Source organism: Crocodylus siamensis, chromosome 2 (assembly GCF_052110815.1).
Source record: "Crocodylus siamensis isolate JL-2025a chromosome 2, ASM5211081v1, whole genome shotgun sequence".
Taxonomy (NCBI): Eukaryota; Metazoa; Chordata; order Crocodylia; family Crocodylidae; genus Crocodylus; species Crocodylus siamensis.
Genome location: NC_143396.1, coordinates 191,200,617 through 191,221,569, shown reverse-complemented (window position 1 = coordinate 191,221,569; position 20,953 = coordinate 191,200,617). Strand labels below are relative to the sequence as shown.

The 20,953-nt window shown below is 40.6% G+C and overlaps 1 protein-coding gene across 4 annotated transcripts in view; it reads left to right on the top strand.

Moving 5' to 3' along the window:
- Positions 1-20,953, top strand: part of SBF2 (SET binding factor 2) — a 491,808-nt gene that overhangs the window by 176,861 nt on the left and 293,994 nt on the right. For all 4 annotated transcript variants that reach the window (XM_090032682.1, XM_090032680.1, XM_090032679.1 and 1 more), the window contains exon 3: positions 19,979-20,116. In XM_090032682.1, coding sequence (XP_089888808.1) covers positions 19,979-20,116 — 138 coding nt within the window. The remainder of the gene's footprint in view (positions 1-19,978; positions 20,117-20,953) is intronic.

Here is a 20,953-nt window from a genome sequence, read left to right as displayed (position 1 = left end):
GCGCACTGCACCCTGGGGCACTGAGCATAGTCCCGGTCATCCATCCTTCCCCCCCGCAACAATGGGGAGCTTTTAGTTGAGCAAGGTTTCTGCCACCGGATACTGTAATAGTTCTCTCTAAAATTCTGTGGACTACCTTCCCGTTTCCCCCACACTCCATCCCTCCACAGCTGTCAATGTGTAAGACAGCACAGTGTGTCCAGAGCTAGGGACAGACGTTCAAAAAGCCTGAGCCTGAGTTGATTCAGCCTTTGCAGGTTAGTCTAACCTGGCTAGACTAAATCAGTTTTGTAACCAGACAGACATCTCAGAAATGCAGGCACATGCTTGAGTTGGCTCAGGCTACAAGCTGGGGGGTGCTAGCCCTTGGGCTGAGCTGAGGGGTGTGTGGCCAGGTCCCAGCAGGACACACTGATTATTCCCCACTCTCCTAAGTAGTCCAGCAGTGAATGTTTATCATCCCTAACTCAGTGTTTATCAACCCATTATGAAAGCAAAGCCCCTCTCTCCTTTAACTAATGGAGCTCTTCTTAAACAGCTTTTCCAAGGAAGGTCATTAAGCTGTAGTTTGTTAGCTAATGCTGAGGTGTCTGTAAGGCAGAAGGGAGAAGGGAATAATCCTGCTTAGTAGGGAGAACCCAGGCAGATGCTCTGTGCCTGCAAGTCTCTGCAGGAGCTCTGGTCAGGGAGCAGAGTGGAGGGACCAGCTCTGCTGTGGAGCAGAGAGCCCCACTCAGCCCAGAGAGCATGCTGGGATGTTGGGGGTGTCTGGTTTATCTTAAACCAGCAAAGGGTCTGGGACAGACATTGCATAAACCCAAATCAGTTAAGTCGGCTACTACATTCAACCAGGTTATCTCAGACTAGTTTTAGTTGTTTTGAAACTGGTGCACTGAGCATCTGTTCTGTTCCAGGATTAAACCAGTTTCTGATCACTTAAACCACTTCGTGTCATGTCTGTCCCTAGCCAGAGTGCTCAGAGTGAGGGGGAAGGTGGAGATACAAGAGTCCAGTCTTGGCAAAATGATGGAAGGGAATCAGGACATCTCCTTCTTAGATTTTCCACTCACCAATGGCTGTGGATGTGGGTACACTACTACCTGATTGGCTCTTGTTTGTCCCCTGCCCACATATTTTAATTATTTTGAGCTTTTCTCTTGTTAATTGTCCTGTTCTCCCACCCTTTAGTTGTACTGTTATGATGTGTAGTGTTAGCATAATAATAGCTTCCTTTTTGTAATCAGTTGGGATTTTCTCTTTTGGGACAAGACAGATGGAGGGCTGGTGCTATATGTGGTTTTAGTCTTCGGTTGAAAGCAGTAGGTATTGAAAGTTTAATATTAGGAGAGGTAAGACAGTTTAGTTTGTAAGTAGTGGGTGGTGTCTAGTCCAGATAAAGGTTAAAAATACCAGCTTCAGACGTAAATGAGATATGGAATTTTGTTGTAGAAACTTTGCCTGGATTGGAAGGATAACCTTAAGGTTTTAGGTTGGTAATCCCAAATTTAACCATTACCAAGCAAAAAACAAAGGAAAGATGATTCAGAAGTCAGCTAAATCTTAGGTCATAACCAAGGTGTGGGCCACCTGGTGCAGCCAGTGAACTCCAATGAGAGTGAGTATAGGCTGATTGAGTAGTGCCCTCCTGAGTATTAAATTCATAACACTTGCTGCCTTTTTGATGTGTGTCCTGATCAACTGCTTATGGAAAGTAACCTCATAAGGTTGTGTTATGACAGCATAACGACCAGAGGGAAATTAGTTGTCATTTGATGAATGGAGCATAGTTGTAAACTAAACAAGTTTATGATTTGCATTTTGTTATCATATCAACACATGCTGAAACTTAATTACATAGTTTGTTTCAATTATTCCTTTGCACTTTCTGTGCCAAATTCTATGAATTTTTCTTCATTTGCAGATTTCATGACTTCCTGTTCTGCATCTTGTCTACATGGGGATGTTGGCATGTCTTAAATCTCTGGGTTTACTTTGCTGAGTAGTCATATCTCTGTCTTAGCTGCCAGACTTCTGTCAATTCCAATTAACATACTTTTGAGTATACAGTTTATTAACATGTTTATGTACAGTAGCAATTTGCTCTGTAGTTAATACATTGTAAGAATTTCAAGATTACAAGCATATTGTTCTACCACAAATCTACTTTTTTTTGTTATTCATTTTATTGATGGCATCAAACACACAAAATAGCTCTAATGAGCAGGATATCAAAAGTGTGGCTTAATGTCTGTACATCCAGATATCTATTATGCCATAGATTTTCCTGAATTACAGGTGTATTTTATATGACATTGACCAAGTTACCCTTTGGGGATTCAGAAGCTTTAAAAAGTCAGATTAAAATTTACTACTGTATAAACAGTGCCTGTGTACTTGAATGATTTAGTTTATTTAAACTTCATTTACTTTTCAACATTTATCAAAATTAATATAGTTGTACACATTTTTGAATGCTGGCATATAGCCATTTAAAAAATAAATTAGAAGCATTAGACTGATGAAGATTCAGTAAGTTTATAGCTGGTCTCATAATGTGATGGTGCTGTTAAAAATGGGACTAAGTACATGAGCTAAGATAAATGTGTCTTGCAGTTTGAAATTTTACACTGTACTTGTATGTAATTTTCTAAAATATACTTGTATTTCCCAGATTGTTTTATTTTTAACAATATTAAACATTCCATAAATTTCTTATTCTACAATTTTAAATCAGTAATGTGCTCTCCCCATTCCCCAAAATAAAAATACTGTAAGGCTGTCTTCATAAGATAGATATTAATTTTAATATTTTCGATTTAAGCAAAGTTGAAAATAAAAATAGTTCCGGATTTGTAGGTCAAAACTCCTTTTTATTGTAATTGGGAAGCTCATTTGACGAACCTACATAGTAACAGGACAACATTTCATAATGTTTCTTTCCTTCAAAATGAATGCAGTTCATTGGGAAAAGAAGTATATTGCTTTATGGGTTCAATTGGTATGTTCACGGAGCTGACCATTACTTACTTATTATACTGTATTCAAAATAACAGTTTATGATCTTTTGCTGTGTCTCTAGTATATACCACTTACCATTCCTCTCTGATTGAGAGATTTTTGCCGCCTTTTTACTAAGACTAGCCTGTCAACATTCTTTGATGAATAGCAGAGATCTCTTGATAAGAGACCTTTGAAGGCAGGTTATGTATGAATCATTTTAGTTGTACATCACAAGAGTATTGAGTATGTTTTGAGTGTCTAGGTTAAAGAAAATTTCTGTTTCTCTTGAAAATCTTGTTCAAAATGCCACAAACACTTCATTTAACATATCTGAATTTGCTTTGACATCTTGATCTGAGTTTGAGCATACTGGATACTATCCATAGTTATTTTAGTCGCTTTGCCTGATGTAATACAGAGCACTTCTGTATTTTAAGATTACAGGTCTCAGATTCTTAACATTGCTATAAGATTATCTTTATAGACATTGGGGCAGAGAAGGAAGGCAGAGGGGCAACATGGAAAAAACTCAACTTATCAAATTTATTTCATGGTTAAAATAGGTATATATGTTGCAAGTAAAGTTAAAAAAACTAAATATTTCATTAAGAAGGCCTCCATTACCCCTTCTCTGATTGTGGGACACGTTTTCATAATTACTATATTTCATATTCTAGATTGACTGCTGAATGTTGTTGTTAATTTATTACATTTAAATATACTTATTTTTGTTGGGTATGACGTATGAGCATCTCTCAGTGGTCACCAACCAGCGGATCTCGATTCACCGGTAGATCTCGGAGTCTCTTGCGGTAGATCTTGGAGCCTCTTGGAGTGGATCTGAGTCTGGAGTGGGGGGCTGAGTGCCTGCGTGCATGTATGCATGCACCCCAGCCCAGCAGGTCCGTCCGTGGGGGAAGGAAGTTGAGTGGGGTCCTGGCCAGGTGGGACTTACCTGCTGGGGAGGCATGCCCCCAAATAATTTTTTCTCTCTCTCCTTTGATCTACCCCCACAGACTTACGTGCTGGGTGGCAGAGGATAGGGGAGGGAGGGGGTTGGCAGTGACACTCAGTATAGATCTTGGGTTGCCTTTAAATGCCAAAGGTGATCTCTCACTTAAAAAGTTCGGAGACCACTGTCGTAACTAGTTTTCAAGATTATTTTCATTTTATTTTTTTAAATGAAGCTGTGTTTTTAGTATATACCTTATGTAGTACTACCATATATATATATATATATATATATACTTTTTTTTTTTAATGAAGCTGTTAAATTACTGTCATGGCAGTAGTAGGGTTGGCAAGCCAGTCAGCAGATGGAGCAATTTAATGTCAATTAGCTGCCTATTATTTGATAGCAGTTAAAACTGTCAAATATTCCATGAAGCCAGGAATGCCCTTGTGTAGCAGCCTGCCTTCATATTGCATCACAATGTGTCTCTGCTAGCCAGGGAAGGACTGCATATCTTGCCCTTCAGTCTTGCAGGAATCAGGATAGGCAGGGTCTCCCTCCTCCTCCTCCTCCTCTCCCTCTCCCCCCTTCCTGAGGTGCAAGCTCTTTCAGCTTGCTTTCCTTCCCATGCAGCAATATGGGGCTGCAGGAGCTACCCTGTGCTGAGGGAAGAATCAAAACTAGCAGCATAGAAAAGCATCCCCTACTGGCCATGTGTTGAGACTGAAGACGTTTCCAAATGCAAACAGCAAAATGCTTGGAGAATTGGCCGACTGCCTACTTAGCAACTATAAAAGGCAAAAGTCAGTTTTAAAGTGCAGTGCTATGTGTGTTTTATTTCTCTTTAATTTCTTCCTTTTTTTTTTTTTTAATACTTGATAACTATTCAGGCTGACCCTGGGGTTCTGGAATAAAAACCAAGGAAAAGAACTGTTTAATTTTGAATATCATTCACTTTTACACTTACCTGATATTGATAGTTATGAAAAATCATTGCGGTTTTATGGAATTTAATTTGATTGTTTCATCATAACTTGTTTTTTAATTGCCATAAGTACCTAACAAATTGAAAATTAAAGTCACTGTTCTGATAAATTCTGGCTTAAAGTATTTTCCCATTATTTAATCAGTAATTTTTTAACCGGTAAAATATCTAACCCTATGAAGTAATATTAAATATTTTGTAAATACGCAGGATGTCTTGTTGCTTGTTGTTCTGAAAAAGGAATAGCCTTTCCAAGTACATGAACTATCCTCTGAATTAACCTTTAAATATCCTCTGAAATGTTTCAGAGGATAGTTCTGAAATGTTAAATACATCTTATTTAAAGGTTAATTCAGAGGATAGGTTGCAAATACTGCAGAACAGGGTAATTTGTTTCACCCTGGAGACTATCCCTTTTAATATGAAATAAGGGATTATAATTTTTATCTTTATTAAAATCATAGGTTTCCATGTAAATTTTGGTTGGATTATCATTCTTTGTATTCTCTGAAGATGACTTCATTGATCAAGTATAAACCTGCTTCTTGTAAGGTGTATTTTTACAGGACATATGGGTCTGTCTGTCACCAGTGACTTGAATGTTGGTGTGAAGTGTACTCTGTCCAAGTTTGCGGACAATACTAAATTGTGGGGTGAAGTGCACACTTCGAAGGGTAGGGAATGATTGCAGGCAGAGCTGGACAGGTTAGAAAAGTGGGCAGTACACAATAATATGCACTTCAACAAGGACAAGTGCAGACTGCTACACCTAGGGCACAAAAGTATCCAGCACACCAACTGGCTAGGAAGTGATTCTCTCAGCAGCACAGAAGCAGAAAGAGATCTGGGAGTCATAGTGGACTCCAAGATGAACATGAGGAGTCAGTAGGATGAAATCATCAACCAAGCTAACTGCACTTTATCATGCAGATAGAACCAAGGAGATGATGCTTCCCCTCTATGTGGCATTGGTCAGACCACAGCTGAAGTACTGCATCCAGTTTTGGACACTATACTTTAAGAAGGATGTGGATAACCTTGAGAGGGTCCAGAGGAGGGCCACTAATATGGTTAGGGGCTTACAGGACAGGCCCAATGAGGAAAGACTGAGGGACCTGGACCTCTTCAGCCTCCACAAGAGAAGGCTGGGAGGTGATCTTGTGGCTGCCTACAATTTTATTAGGGGGATGCAGCAAGGGATCAGAGATGCTCTGTTCACCAGGGTGCCTCTTGGGGTAACAAGGAACAGTGGTCACAAACTGACAGAGAGCACATTTAGACTAGATATCAGGAAAAACTTCACGGCAAGGGTGGCCAACATTTGGAATGGGCTTCCAAGGGAGGTGGTGCTCTCCCCTACCTTGAGGATCTTTAATAAAAGGCTGGATAAGCATCTGGCTGGGGTCCAGCACTCTTTCCTGCCTAAGCAGGGGGTTGGACTCGATCTGTTGAGGTCCCTTCCGACCCTAGCATTTATGAATCTGTGCCCCATCCTAATAATGTAAAGATACCTGGGCTTTCCATTTCTTTTATGTCTTGTGTGTAAGGTTAATTTAACAGTTTTGCTACCCTTGTTCACCTAGAACTCTTCAACCTCCAAAAGTGGGAATGTGCAGTGGCTAATGTTAGGAACAATAAATTTATCTTTAACCAGAGTTCTTTGAGATGACACTTCATCATCCTGCTATAACCCTCCTTGTACTGTAGAAGGGAACTTTTCAGAATGCATCCATCTTGAGGAGGTCACTGAGACCCTCTTGAGCAGGGGCAGGCAATTATTTTGGGCAGAGGGCTGCTTACTGAGTTTTGGCAAGCCATCGAGGGCCGCATGGCTGGCAGCCCAGAGCAAATAAATATTAATTTTCTAAATTTTTTAAGGGCCCTGTGGCCAGATAGAATGGCCTGGCGGGCCGCATCTTACCCACCCCTGCTCTTGAGCATGCTCAGTGCTCTGGTGGTGGCTGGTGCCGTGTTGGGGCTACCACTGAAGTCAAGGGAAGAATAAAAAATAAATCTATCCTGGCAACCAGGCTGCAGCATGTGGAGTTGAACCCAGAGAGGATTGTTGAGGGAATTCTCTGTGAACAAGGGCAGGGTCAAGGAGACTGTAATGGACTATCCTGTTGAATACACTGACCAATCAGGGCTGTGTGAACGCCTGTTAGTAGAGGTGTGTGTCCTTCTCTGAGCATCAGCTAGGAGGAAGAAGTGACCCAAGTGCATTGAATCCATCCAGAGGCTCCAGAGAACGATGGATTTAATCTGCTGATAGCCAGATTGTAATTTGAGGAGTATTAGGGATGGTGAAGCTGTTTAGCAGTTTATTTGCTACCAGGGAGTGGTAGAATGTATATGTGTATATATTTTGATTTTTTTAAATGTTTTTTTTCCTTTGTAAGGGTTTAATTTGTAGTTTGTTGTTCATTTGTTATTGTATTTGTTATTATAGTAAAAAGATAAATCTGAAGTGTTTTTTGTTTATTATTGTTCACTGTCAAGTGTCCCACATTAGGTGCTGCTGGTTGTTTCTTTTCTTTTCTTGTCTTCTAGAGTAAACCTAGAGTAGTTGGGCATTAGGTATTGCCTAGCCACCTACACTGCCAAATGCCACTATTTCTTCAGTGTTGTAGGTTAGCAATTCCCAAATCAACAGAAGGGTAAATATGTAGTGGCTTTTCCTCAGGAACACTGTTTATCAGTAAGTAACCTTTGTATCTTTGCCTTCTGTAACACTTACAAGGTTGGAGTGTTGTTGTAGCTGTTATGGTCCAGGAAGTAAGTGACAAAAACATAAGGTGGGGTGTTCAACTCCTGCCTTGTGGGCTGGCGGCGGCACCGCTCCCCTGCTGCCAGATTTCCAGAACCCTGGGGAGCCCTGGCTTGTGTGCTGGATTGGGCACCCACTTCTAGTGTTCAGGCTTGACAGGGGTGGCACCAGGGCCTGATCCTGTTGGGCATGGCTCTGTGTGACCCAAGGACTCGCTCCATGCCACTCACCTGGCCTGTGGAGCCAAAAGCTTGAACACCATTAATCTAAGATGTTGGGGTGCTCCCAGATGCACCCTCTTGACTCCCTCTCTCTGGTGAATGGTATGCTCAGGTTATTAATTTTTCCTGAAATCATGATTTACTGCAGGCACTTTGGTAAGGTTGTCTGGGTTTATTGCAAGGTTTTACTACCAGGAAGAGGAAATGGTCATAGGCAGTGGAAGGGGTGTCTAATGGGGCTTAGCCCCCCCCCCCCCCCCCAAAAGCAAGGCAGTGTTAGGGTCACAAGGCAGCCTGGCTGAAGGCTTCTGGTGGCTGCAGCAGGGGTGGGGGGAGTGAGACTGGGGCTAGGGGAGAGCTACTGTAATTAAAGGGCTTGCAGCGTCATGTGTATTCAGCATCTCATGCTTCAAAATGGCGGTGGGAGTGCTTTAACTAAAGCTTGTTCAGTAAGCTTTATTTAAAGCACCCCCACCACCATTTTGAAACTTGGGGACACTGAATACACATGACGTTGAGGCTGCTGGAGTGTGCTAATTAACACACTCCAGCAGACTTGATTGAGTCTACCCTGATGTGTGCTAATTAGCATGCGTCGGAGCAGAACTCCATCACATGTATAGGTACCCCAAGTGCAGGTCCTCAGGCCTAAAAAAAGGAGGCAGATCCAGGCTGAGCTAAGTAGCACAGAGAAGACTCCCTTTAAATGCAAACAGTCTGCCACTAGGGGTGGAGGAGTGCCCTGAACATCAGGGATGCAGAGTTCAACATACACCAGTCCTGGAGAAGAAGTAATTGGACACTATGGAGTGCCCAACACCAGTGCACTGGTTCCCAGAAATCTGCCACAATATTGGCTCTATGCTCAAAAGTAGAGAACCTGTCTGACTTTGGTTAATCTGTGAAACGGAAATCTACCCTGCCTTCTAATCTAGTTAATAGCAGAGTAAAACCATTTAGGAAGGGAGAAGGCAGTTATTGTCTGTGAAGTTCAGGAAGATTAGTAACAGTATTTGTTAAATTGCAATGAACCATAGAGCCACTGTCTGTATCAAGTCCAGATTTTTTTTTACTGTCCAGTAGGTTTATAAATAACTGTTCCAAGTAACACTTTGTAACAGATATAAAAGACCTTGGTTTTTTTAATATATGTTAATATTTTTTTTCTTAACCAGTGACTGTTTTGCAAATAGGTTAGAGACCTCCCACAAAGCTAACTTACCTAGTAAATAACTCATACATACTAATAATTTAGAATAGTTTTTGTGCACTGTTGTCACTGATAACAGTGGACCATAGTGTAAAATTAAATGTATAGTTTAGTAGATATAACATACTGAACTTCAGGAAAGTTCCATAATGTGGACTGTTTGCATTCATACATACATCCCAAGACCTTCAGCCATTTTTTTAGATTTACACTTTCATAACATCAGGCTTTATTGTACTAGTAAGCATTACTGTAAACCTTTTTTCAAAGTAAAAATATGCAAGCAAAAAGAAAATTCCTTGTGCCAAACTTCCAGACTTCAATGAATAGTGAAAGAGTAAAACATTCAGCAGCTTGTGCTGGCACATAGAAGATTAGCAAGTGCCCAGTTCTATTACTTAACAGCCAGAATGTGAACCTCTGTTTTCTGTTTTATGCTTTTAACAAGCATTTTTTAAAAAAATATGGAAAAAAAAGAAAAAAATAGAAAGAAAAATAAATTTCCCACACATGGAATGTTTAAAATGAAGCAATATATCAAGATTTATTCCAGGGATTTTCTGTTGCCTGGTTTATTTGGTAGACCAAAAAAACTTCCTTAGGATGATTGAAATCACAGTTGAATGTGCTGTATTAAAAAAAGGCAGTGATAATTATATCACAGTAGTATATTATATCACAGTTACATCCTACTAGAAAAAACTATAAAAATGATAATGCTTATTTACAGTATGGAAAACACATTAACAGTTTACTTAAATTTAGCTGTGCCTGTAGGAAATTGATTTTTAAAGTTAATGTTCAGTTACTGTTGGCTTTACCTTTTTCCCCCTAACTTTTTAAGTAAAGTACTGCTACTTAGTTAATGATAACTTATTAATAATTGCACGTACAAAAGCTGCATGTGGGTCTGAATTCCAAAATGCAAAAAAATGTGGTTTCTACAATGATTTATTTATTGTTTTAGTTAAGTATTTGATTTATGTGCCACCCCTCCCAACAAGACTTGAGGCAGCTTCCAGTAAGAACTTGAACACTGAGAGATGGAGGACATATATTCAAAATCTTGGGTTGTATTGAGGAAGAAATGAGTGATGCGGAGTTCAACACATACCAGTCCTGGAGCAAAATTCATTAGACACTATGCAGGCTGAGCCCAACACCAGTACACTGGTTCCCAGAGAGCCATCCTGCCTCAAGATTTAGCTGTACAGTCAAAAGTAGAGAGCAGACTTTCTCAGGATGGTCTCATAGCTCCCCACGACCACTGCCTCTACACAGAAGTTTGTGTAACACATCCTATCACCAGTATAATATGTTTTCTCAAATATTTGTTTGTGTGCTGAGAGCTAGAAAGCCTGTATGTGGCTGTGCCATCAGGTGATTGTGCCATAACAGCAATAGGTATACGATGATCAAAAACAGCATACTTTCTTTTATATTTGTGAAACAGCCACAGGTAATGTAATAATGTTGTTAAAAATTATCATAACAAATGGAAAGTGATCGCAATTCTTGAAAACTCATTTGGTATTCTCTTTTGTTTTCAAAAAGCAGAATTAAAAAAAAAAAAAAAAGGTTTCTTCCTTGCACCTTGAAACCTGAATTAAGTAGAAACTCCATTTTAAACCACCAGTTTCCGGATTTAGATTTTAAAGTACAGAAAAAATTGCTTGTAGATTCATATTCACCAGGATACACCAATGAGCTGCAGACCTTGCCAGTGAAGGAAAAATAGACTACTTCTTCAGCAGTCCTTTACAGTCAAAGATGATCATCTTCAATTATTATCCTATCTGTGGGTCTAAATATGGCTGACCAAGACCAATCCAGGATCGACAGACTGTTGCAATTTGAGCATATGTTTTCAGATTATTGATTTGGCTCGCAGAACACTTTCTGCCACTCCTGATTTTCCATCTCCTGTTGTTGTAATAAGGTTTCAAAGTACTAAGCTCTTTGTGGCAGACTCTTTCTCCATTTGAGGCAGTTTCCTGGTGATAGTCTCCCATGAGTTGATGCCTGTGTTGCCTGTTTTTCAAGTTTGGCTTGAAGATGTCCATGAAACCCTTTCTCTGCCCTCCTCTTGAGCATACACCTTGACTGACCTGGGAGAATAAGCCTTGCTTTGGGAGCTTGGAGTCAGACATCTGGATGACATGGCTGGCCCAGCAAAGGTGATATCTTTCCTTGATCAGGTCTCGATAATCATCACCTCAGTGCTCACAGTGTTTGCTTGTGAAAGGACGCTAATGTTGGTGTGTTTGTCTTCCCACTGGATTCAAAGGATCTTCCACAGACAGTGCTGATGATACTTTTCCAGCAACCTGAGGTGTCTCCTGCATGTTGTCCATGTCTTATCTCCATACAGTATGGTGGGGATCATAAGTTCTTGATAAACTACGAGCTTGGTTTTGGATCTGAGGTCGCAATCTTCAAACACCCATTTCCTCAGGCATCCAAAGGTTGCACTTGCATCTCCAGAGTTGCATTGTGACTCTGAATTACTGGAGCTGCGGACTGTTCATTAAGAGCTTGTTGATGGAGGACATTAGCTTTCTGAATGTTAAGCATCAGTCCCATTTTCCTGTATGCCTTGGTAAAGACGTCAATGATTGCCTGAAGGTCTGCTCCTGAGTGAGCACGTGCTTCCACCAGTGCCTCAATGAAAAACTGGTGAATTCCAGTCAACAACAATGGGCGAATGTGGACAGTGCTTGGGGTGCCTTCATGTGCACCGTCCTCAGCACCTGTAAAGAGAGACTTAGATTCTCTACCAGGAAACATCAAGACTAGTTTGATGAGAATGACCAGGAGATCCAAGAGTTGATCAACCACAGGTGCAAGGCCTTTTGTGTTTGGCAGAATGATATCAACTCCAAGCAAAAGAAATTGAATCTCTAACAAGACAATGCAGAGGTCCAGAGGAGGATCCATGATATGAAGAACACATGGTGGGAAGACAAGGCAAAGGAGATTCAACATCTCACTGACATCCACAATATCCATGGCTTTTTTTCAATGCCGCCAAAGCCACCTACAGTCTGAACGCTCAGGGATCAACCTCTTTGAGACCTAACAATGAAGGATACCTGATCAAGGAAAGGGGAGCTATCAAAGTCTGTTGGAAGGAGCATTTTGAAGACCATCTCAGTCAAGTCTCTGTTGTTGATGAGTGTTCTCAACTCTATCCTGCAACACCCAAAGATGATCTTAAAATCCCTCCAAACCTTGACAAGTTGAGGAAAGCCATCAAACAGATGAAGACGACAAGGCATCTGGAACTGATGGGATCCCTGCCAAAATCTTCAAGCAGTGGGGAGAGGAGCTCATATCACAGCTCCATGCCCTCAATCTTAAGGTTTTGGAATGATGAGAAAATCCCAGATGATCTCAGGGATGCCATGAGTGTAGCAGTCTTCAAGAAAAGAGACAAGTCCAACTATGGAAACTACAGAGGGATTGCCTTGCTGTCCACTGCAGCAAAGAACTTTACAAGTACCTTCCTGAACCATCTCTTTCCACTTGATGAAGAGCTCCTCCTGAAATCTCACTGTGGGTTTAGGGCATCAAGAGGCAAACTACTGTACTTACAACTTCCTATTAAAGAGAAAATGAAGGCACACCAAAAGTTATAGCTAAAGTTGTTCTGTTTTCAACTTGATTTTACCCTTAATTACAAAAGGAAAGGAATTCCATTATTTACACAACGGAATACTGATTATCAAGTACCTATGGCAAGATAGTTAAGGAGTATGTCTATCTCAGACATCTGTAATGTGACTACTAGAACTCTTGATACATGTATGAGGAATTACATAATCTCTGAAGCTTCCAAATAAATCATCCCAATACTTTCACTATACTTTAAGCCTTGGTAAAGATTCTGATAAAGATTCTTGGTAAAGATTCTGCTCATTTTTTTAAAAAGTCCTTCACAAAAAGTTGTATTGTTTTTGCCCTATAGTTACTAAGATGAACCTTTACTGTTTTCTCTGATGGCATCTGAGTGCCCAGTTTCCCCATTAGGAGACCAAGTTATTGTACCTCTGGGTGTTTTAAGTCTCTGGAATCGGAACAGAGCTCAGGCATTCCCTCAGTGTACAATTTCCCTGTCTAGGATCCTGTCACTGGAGTATATAGTCCAGTTGCCTGTCCTCAGCATTTCACCATACATTAAATATCCCTTTTCTAGAATTTTGACAAACATATTTACAGTTTTCCTCTTTAGGAGGCACCTGATAGACAAGAACAAATGTATACAGAGACAAGAAGGCTTTGTACAGAGCTTCTGATCCCACCATTACGTCTACTTAAAAAAAAAACAAAAAAACCCAAAAAACCCACAAGGAGTTACAATTAAGTATACACAAACTTCCTAAAGGCAGTGTCCTCCCTATTTAAGTTATATGGGCATCTGCCAATGTCCAGGAATGCAAGGTTTCTCTGTGTAAGACCAGTTTCCATGGTCTTATGTCCCCAAGATATTGCCAGTAGTGGCCTTAACAGAGGTTAACTCACAGAGTCATAGCCTGGGAGCTGGACTGTACTGACACTTCTTCAGCCCCATGACTGGAGAGCTTCACAGCCAGACAGGGGGCACTAGAAGGTTTCTCCCTGGGCCACCCCTGCTTGCACCCATACAAGCTGTACCCTGGTTCCCCTATGTCACATGCAGTGCCCAGTCTGGTGCCCAAGCACTGCAGACAGCATGGTCCTAGGTCTGGACTACTTGTGCATGTTTCATCGAGCTGGTACAGGGTGCATGTTTCATGTGGTGCCCTGCTGGCTGGCCCTGTCTGCTGGCTGTGGGTCTGATGAGGCACTGCATAGAGCTTTTACATCCCATGCTAGCTGTCTGTGCAGTTGCAGTGTGCATTGCATGCACCTGATCCAGCATATAAAGCCACTGTCTACACTGAGTCCTTTTTTTTCTCTACTCTCTATTAGGTTTATGAATTTCTGTTCCCAGGTCTGTCGTCTAGAGCTATTTTGTAATCTACCTTTGAACACAAGGATTGTGAGGTCAGAAAGGGGAGTGGTTATTCTGTGAAAAGGTTCTATTGGTGTTCATGTGTTTCTGTCGTCTCTATTTTTTTTTCTGTGTAGTTTGTGTCTGGTTTCACCAGCATGGTTACCATGAAGGCATAAGTACACAGGATGAGATTATACTATATCTGTGATATGTTATTAGTAAAATCTGTAGATTCTCATGGTTTTATTGTGAGGGGATGTGCTGACAGGATTTGCATTTACTGTTAAGGCAGAATTGTGTTCCCTTTGGAATCTGTTGATTGGACAGAAGTTTTCCTCTGATGAATTGGGCCAGATTTGGGAATTGCTTGAGGACCAGGAGTGAAGGAGTTGGAAATATTTCACTCAAAAGTCTGATCTTTTTCAATAATAGACACTAATTGATCCTTTTAAAGGTTCTGGTGTTGGATGGTAGGTAATAACTAGATGAGTGAGGTCAGTGGGGTTTTCCTTTTTTTATCATAGCAGGTTGTTGCAGGTTATTTGGGTAGTTCATTCAAAGTTATAATCTCTTTCTCTGCTGCAGTGTCCTTGCTGTGTGAAGGCATTTTTCTAGTTGGTGAAGAGGGCGTTGTGAGTATAAGAGCAGATGTGATGATATCTGAAGGCCTGAATATAGATTATAGCTTTCATGTTGTGTCTGGGGTTGTTGCTGGTTTTGTGGATGCATGTGTGGTGATCTGTGGGTTTTCTATATACAATGGGTTATAGGGTGCCATCCAGGATGTGGATTGTGGTCTACAGGAAATTGACATTGATGTAGGAGTATTCCAGGAAGAATTTGCTTTGAAGAGTGGCATCTGTTGAATCTATGGTAGAAGTCAATAAAGGAGTTCATGTATTCGGGCCAGATGATGAAAATATTATCTTTGTAGCACAGGTATAGTATAGATTTGATGACATAGTTTTCTAGATATTCTTCCAGATGGCTCATGAAGGGTTGGGGGTCATCTTTGTGCATACAGCTTGTTGAACAGCTCTCTGAATTATACAGATGGTCACAAAAAAAGCCTTGCCTCATATATTTCCTAGACTACCGTGGTTACAATATTTCAGCTCTACTATCAAGTGCAATATAACATTCAGGTTTTATTTTTGCAATTTACTGAAAAGCACAAGTTTCAGTCCACCCACTTCTAATATATCATCTGACTTCTAGGACAATGATTTAATTATTCTGCATAATTGAAAGCATATTTTAGGGCATTTAAGAGGTTTTTTTTCCAATGGTTTGTTATTTTTTTAATAGTAAATTGAGAGTTTTAAATGTGACATATAAAGAAACAATGTTGTGTTTCCTTTAAGGGGGTTGGCAGGGAAGGGAAAAATTTTTTTTTTTAATATTAAACATGCTGCCTTCCACTGTATTTGTATTTTTATCATAAATTGAGAGAGTTTAAGGCCAGAAGGCACCATGAGATCATCTGTTCTGACCTCCATGTCATACCACTGATTCTTGTTATAACTTCCTCTGTCAGTCATAATGGGCAATGGCAGGGATAGACTGGGACGGCAGAGTGCCACCATGACAGCGGGGATGGAGTGGGGCTCTCCGCCCCTCCCCCTGGCTCTGCTCCTTGGAGGCAGCAGCATGGGTGCTGGCAGCACAGTGCTGGCCTTGCCCCCCTGCTCCAACTTTGCTGCCACCACCAAGCCACAACAAAAGTCAGCAGGGAGGGGGAGGCAGTGGGGAGGAGGGAAGCAAGAAGGGAAGGGGGGGCACAGTGGGTCACCCCACCACTGCTGCTGGGCCCTGAGAACAGCCAGGAGGGAGGGAGGAGAGCTGAGGGGGAAGGGGTTGCACACGGCTGGATGCGCAGCAGCGGCAGCACGCGGCACTGGGTGGTGGCTGTGGCCACCATGTGCAAGCTTTCTTTCCTCCCCTGCGCCTGGGAGCTGACGCCGCTGATGGGTAAAACTCAAATCAAGGAATTGCATTTGCAACTGATGAGAGGAAGAATATTTTTGGTCTTCTTAGTAAGGAATAATAAAGACAGCACACTTTTTAAAACATTATTTCCAGATAAACTTTTAACATAAAAATATTTCTTATACTGTGGATGCGTCTACATGAGACACTTATTGTGGAGTAGACTAATTAGCTCCACAGTAAACATTGTGTGTCTCCACATGTGCCCCTATCAAGCTAGAGTAAACTAATTAACTCCAGAGCAGGACAGTACATGTAAATACTTGTAAATGTTTAAAAATGGGATAGCCTGGTCCAATCTTATTTGGTTGTTCTGGGTCCTGCTGTAGTTATATAGCACTATTTACAAGTACTATCCTGCTGTGGAATTTTTTACTCCACTGCAGTACACGTGTAGATGTTTTCCCACCTGGCTGGTGCACAAGGGTGCTTCAGTGCAGGGGCTGCCTGCTGGCCAGCCCTGCACTGGAGCACCCTCGTGCCCTAGCCAGCCTCTCCACAGCATACTGAGCCGGTGGGGAGCAACTCTGGGCTGGCAGGCTGACCCCTGGGCCCTGTGCCAGCTGGGGCTGCTCTGACTTGTCTCAACATGTTGCAGTCACGGGTGCATATGGAAATAGTGTGCCTTGTAGCAGTAAATGCCAGAACAATAAGCTCTGGAGTTTATTACTTCACATTTAATTGCACATTTAGACGCACCCTATTTGTAACATTGCAAATTTGAAAGTGACATTGGTAATAGTAAAGTAAATTTTTAAAATTCTTTCACTTCAAGTGCTGTAACACTGGAATCAATTAATTTAATAACATACAAGAGCATAGGATCCCTTTGGAAATTCTTGCTGAACTATGCAAGTGCACATGCTTTCATAAAACGATATGCAGCATTAAGAATATAGCCATCGCTAGTTTAAGACTATAGATCATCTCTAAAAACTTGCCCACAAGCAAGTTTTAATTAATTGGTTTATAAACAGTAGGGTAGACCCATTTTAAGTATTTTAAAAAACATTGGCTTGTCATCACCAAGCCATAGAAGGTAAACAGAACATTTTTAGTGGCAGTAAATTTCAACTACATCTCTGTTAAAAAAATGTGCTGTCTAACATTTTAAAACATGACCTAGTTTCCTGCTTTAAACATGTTGTAGAAAAGCACTTGTGACTAGTCAGTGGAAAGTTTTTTGCTGCCTTGAGCACAGTGTGTAATGTAATTCCGCAACTTCAAATACAGATGTACCTTTATTTATTCCTTTAGGTCAGCTGATGGAATACTTGTATTAGACTGTTAGGAATAGAAATGCCTAAGGTGTAGGATTAGAAGCAGCCACACAGTTGTGTTCTGCATACTATACATCCCAACCCAGACAAGATCATTGTTTTGAATTTTTAATGCCTTTGATAGAACCTGTGTTCCAGTTCCAAGAATTCTGGCAAATTAAGTGAAGCAATATGAAAATCAGAGTTCATGTTTAAACTTCTCTTTTTTGTTTACCATACAGGAGACCTAGATGAACTTTTGATTATGTTATATCTCTCCCTCTATTAGTAGAGGTTTTTTGTCTCTTTGGTATGGAGTTTTGGTAAAGCAACATTTTTCTTGCTGTTCTGAATGGTTAAGTGCTTATTTGATATTATTAATCTCATTGTATAGTAACCTGTTTTTGTACTGAGTTCTAAGGTCCCTTTCAATGTGTTCATTTTAAAATATTAAAGTAACTTTTATTACCGTTTTTATGGGAAAATGAATGAATTTTGTAACTGTGAATGCTTCTAGAAATCAGAACCAAAGTGCCTCAAGTTGAATGCTGAGGGAGCCCATGGTGCAGCACAGTGGGGTGGCAGTATGCAGTGCAGCCCAAGGTGCTGATGGCTCATGCTGGTGTGGTCTCCAGCCATTTAGAAGATGGACTGCCCTGAATTCGTAACATGTAATTTGCTCATGTTTGATAGTAGGCTGTTAGCAGCATTGTGGACAAATCACTAGCAGGAGATGACGTACTCCTCACTCATTTGTATTTGATTTTGGCTGCTTTTTCCTCCTTGTGTACACCAGTTTGTAGAGCACTAGAGTCAAACTGTTTCTGTTCTCAGTGCTGGAAACTAGCATAGTAAATCCTAGTTTACTGATGCGAAGCCCCTACTTAGTCTAGTGAGTGCAGTAGAAAGCATGTGAAGATGGAGCGTGCTTAGTTCAGATAAGTTAAGAGGCAGCTTCTAAGAAGTCTTCATGGTATGCATGTACAAAACCTCTAGTAGGCATTGTTTATTGATTAATGCTTCAATCATGATTAATTGTAGTATGCCGCATGTTTAGACAATTTGTCATGGGAAACAAATGGCAAATCAGTGATAAAACTTACAAACCAGTTACAAAAATGGTGAACCAGCCACAAAAATGTTACTTGTTGAGTTTAGAACATTTTTAGGTGGTTTGTGTTGTGCTTTAATTTGAATGCATGGCATGATAAGGTTATACTGTCTCCTCTAGCATCCTAAGGTGCACCGTTTCCTTCCTCCTTGCCTTTTCCCCCATAGGTCCCAGAGCACCAACTTGGGCTATCAAACACAACCCTCAAACACCAGCAGGGGGACTGAGCAATTGGGATTGAGCCCTGAACTGTTTCTACCCCCACCTCTCCTTGACCCTGATTAGGACAAACGCCATCAGTGTTTTCATAACCCTTTCACCCTTTTACTGCCCCCATAACCCCGCTTGACTTGTATTGGGATGAGCGCCATCAGGTCTTTCACTACTTTTTGTATAAAGAAGGGGCACAGGGGCAGAGATAGCAGGACTTGAACTGGGGCATCATGACTCTCAGCAAGGGAGAGAGCAGAGTCAGAGGGACTTGCAGTGTGCCAGAAGTCCAGGAAGGTTTGAATCCCATGGGAATGCCCCCTGCCCTGTGTACAGAGCCAATTTGGGAGAGTAGTGCTGATGTTCTGCTGAAATTTAAGAAAAATAAATCCTGCCTGAGGCAACTCTCCAACATAGAAAACTTCAACCTAAATATTTAAAGCAAGCAAAGCTATATGCAGTTGAAAACTGGGTATTAATTGGAAAGTGTTAGGAACCTTGTCTGCAGGAGGAGCAAGCTGTACCCCCTGAAGTTATAGCAGGTAGGCCAGAACCCCTGAAGTTTAATCCAGACTAGTTTTGAGTTTTTAGAAAGAGACAAGAAGTCATGATAGCATTATGGTCCTCAGATCAGAGGTTGCTATGGTTTGGGTTTCAGCACCAAAGAATCTTTCTTTTTTCTTTTTGCTTGTATATAGCTTGAAATCTTGAAGGAAAAAAACAGGTTGCAGCATAGTTTTGCCACTTCACTCAAACAGTAGGCTAAAATCAAGTTAAATCCTCAGTTCATCTTTCAGAATTACCTTTGAAAGTTGTATCTTATACATAAAACTAATATTAAAAATGGTTGTAGATTTTAAACGTAGACATTGAAATGAAAATATTGGTTTCATGCAGAGATGTTATAATAAAAAACAGAAAAGCAATTTTAAGTTGTAAATTCTTAGGCTCTACAGAACAAGGACTTGGCTATTTTTCTCATTTTTATGTATGTAACTCCCATTGCTACAACTGATGCATTCAAGGAGGCTGGAATAAGAATTCCCAAGGCAGGTCTTCAGCTAATGTAAATGATTAAAATTCCATTCATGTCTATGGAGATGTGTTTATATCAGCTGATGATAACTCCTTGTTTTGTTCATTCAATATAATATTGAGCAAACATGCAAGAAAAAATATGTATTTTACATTTTGTATCTCAGAAAAAGTTATATTATGTTGTTAGAAATTATTAGATTATTTCTAAAGTAGTATTGATTTTTAACAATACTTTTATATTCTCTTGTTTTCTTTAATTAGTTTTGTCAGCCTGGAGGATGGCAGCTGTCCAGAGAGAGAAAACAGCCTACCTTTTTTGTGGTGGTTTTGACTGATATAGATTCAGAACGACACTACTGTTCATGTTTAACTTTCTATGAAGCAGAGATCAACCTGCAGGTAAATTTCTTTAGAAAAATGAAGAAAAAAGGTCAGAAAAAGTAAATACTCTAAATCAAATTTTATTTTATTTAATATGTTAGAACAGAAAATATTCCCCTGCTCTTTACATTTAAATGTGGGGGCGGTTGTGTGCTCCTAAATAAATACACACTTTTAAAATTTAATCCACTAATTTTTTTATTTGAAGTACTTATTTGGGTTGGGTTTTATTAATCCTCCACTGTTTGAAACTCATTTTAAGAGATTTTTAAAAAACACTCTTTTTAGTTTCATTTACTTTCATTTTTCTTTCAATTTCTTTGTATTTTACACAGGACAGCTAAGGTGATGGTTCCACATTACTTTTCTTCTTTGGCATATCTGTTTGATGAGCACATAAGTTAAATTTTTCTGGCGTTCTCATGGAGATGAGCTTTTCTCTATTGCTGTAGGGGATGGGGAGTTTCACAAGCAGGTTAGGCAGACACATGGCTGGTGTGGTTTAGTCAGGAATGATTCTGTATTGCGCAGGGAGTTGGACTAAATGACCTGTGAGGTCTTTTCCAGCCCTACTTTCCTGTGATTCCGATGAGCAGGGACCTACTCAAATCACGATCGCACGGATTTAATGGAAATCACAGAATCGGGAGATCTGCATGAAATCTATGGGGGGAAAAAAAACAAGACAAAAACTTGCTCAAATAAACTTCCTAGAAGTCAAATGCTGCCTCCCCAGTGAGAGCTAGCAGTCCTGGCCATGCAGCAGGGCACAAACGGGGCTGCCAGCACAAAGACGAGCGGGCAAGATCGCTGCCACCCCTGCCCCTCACTGCTGATTGGCTGAGAGGACTGCTT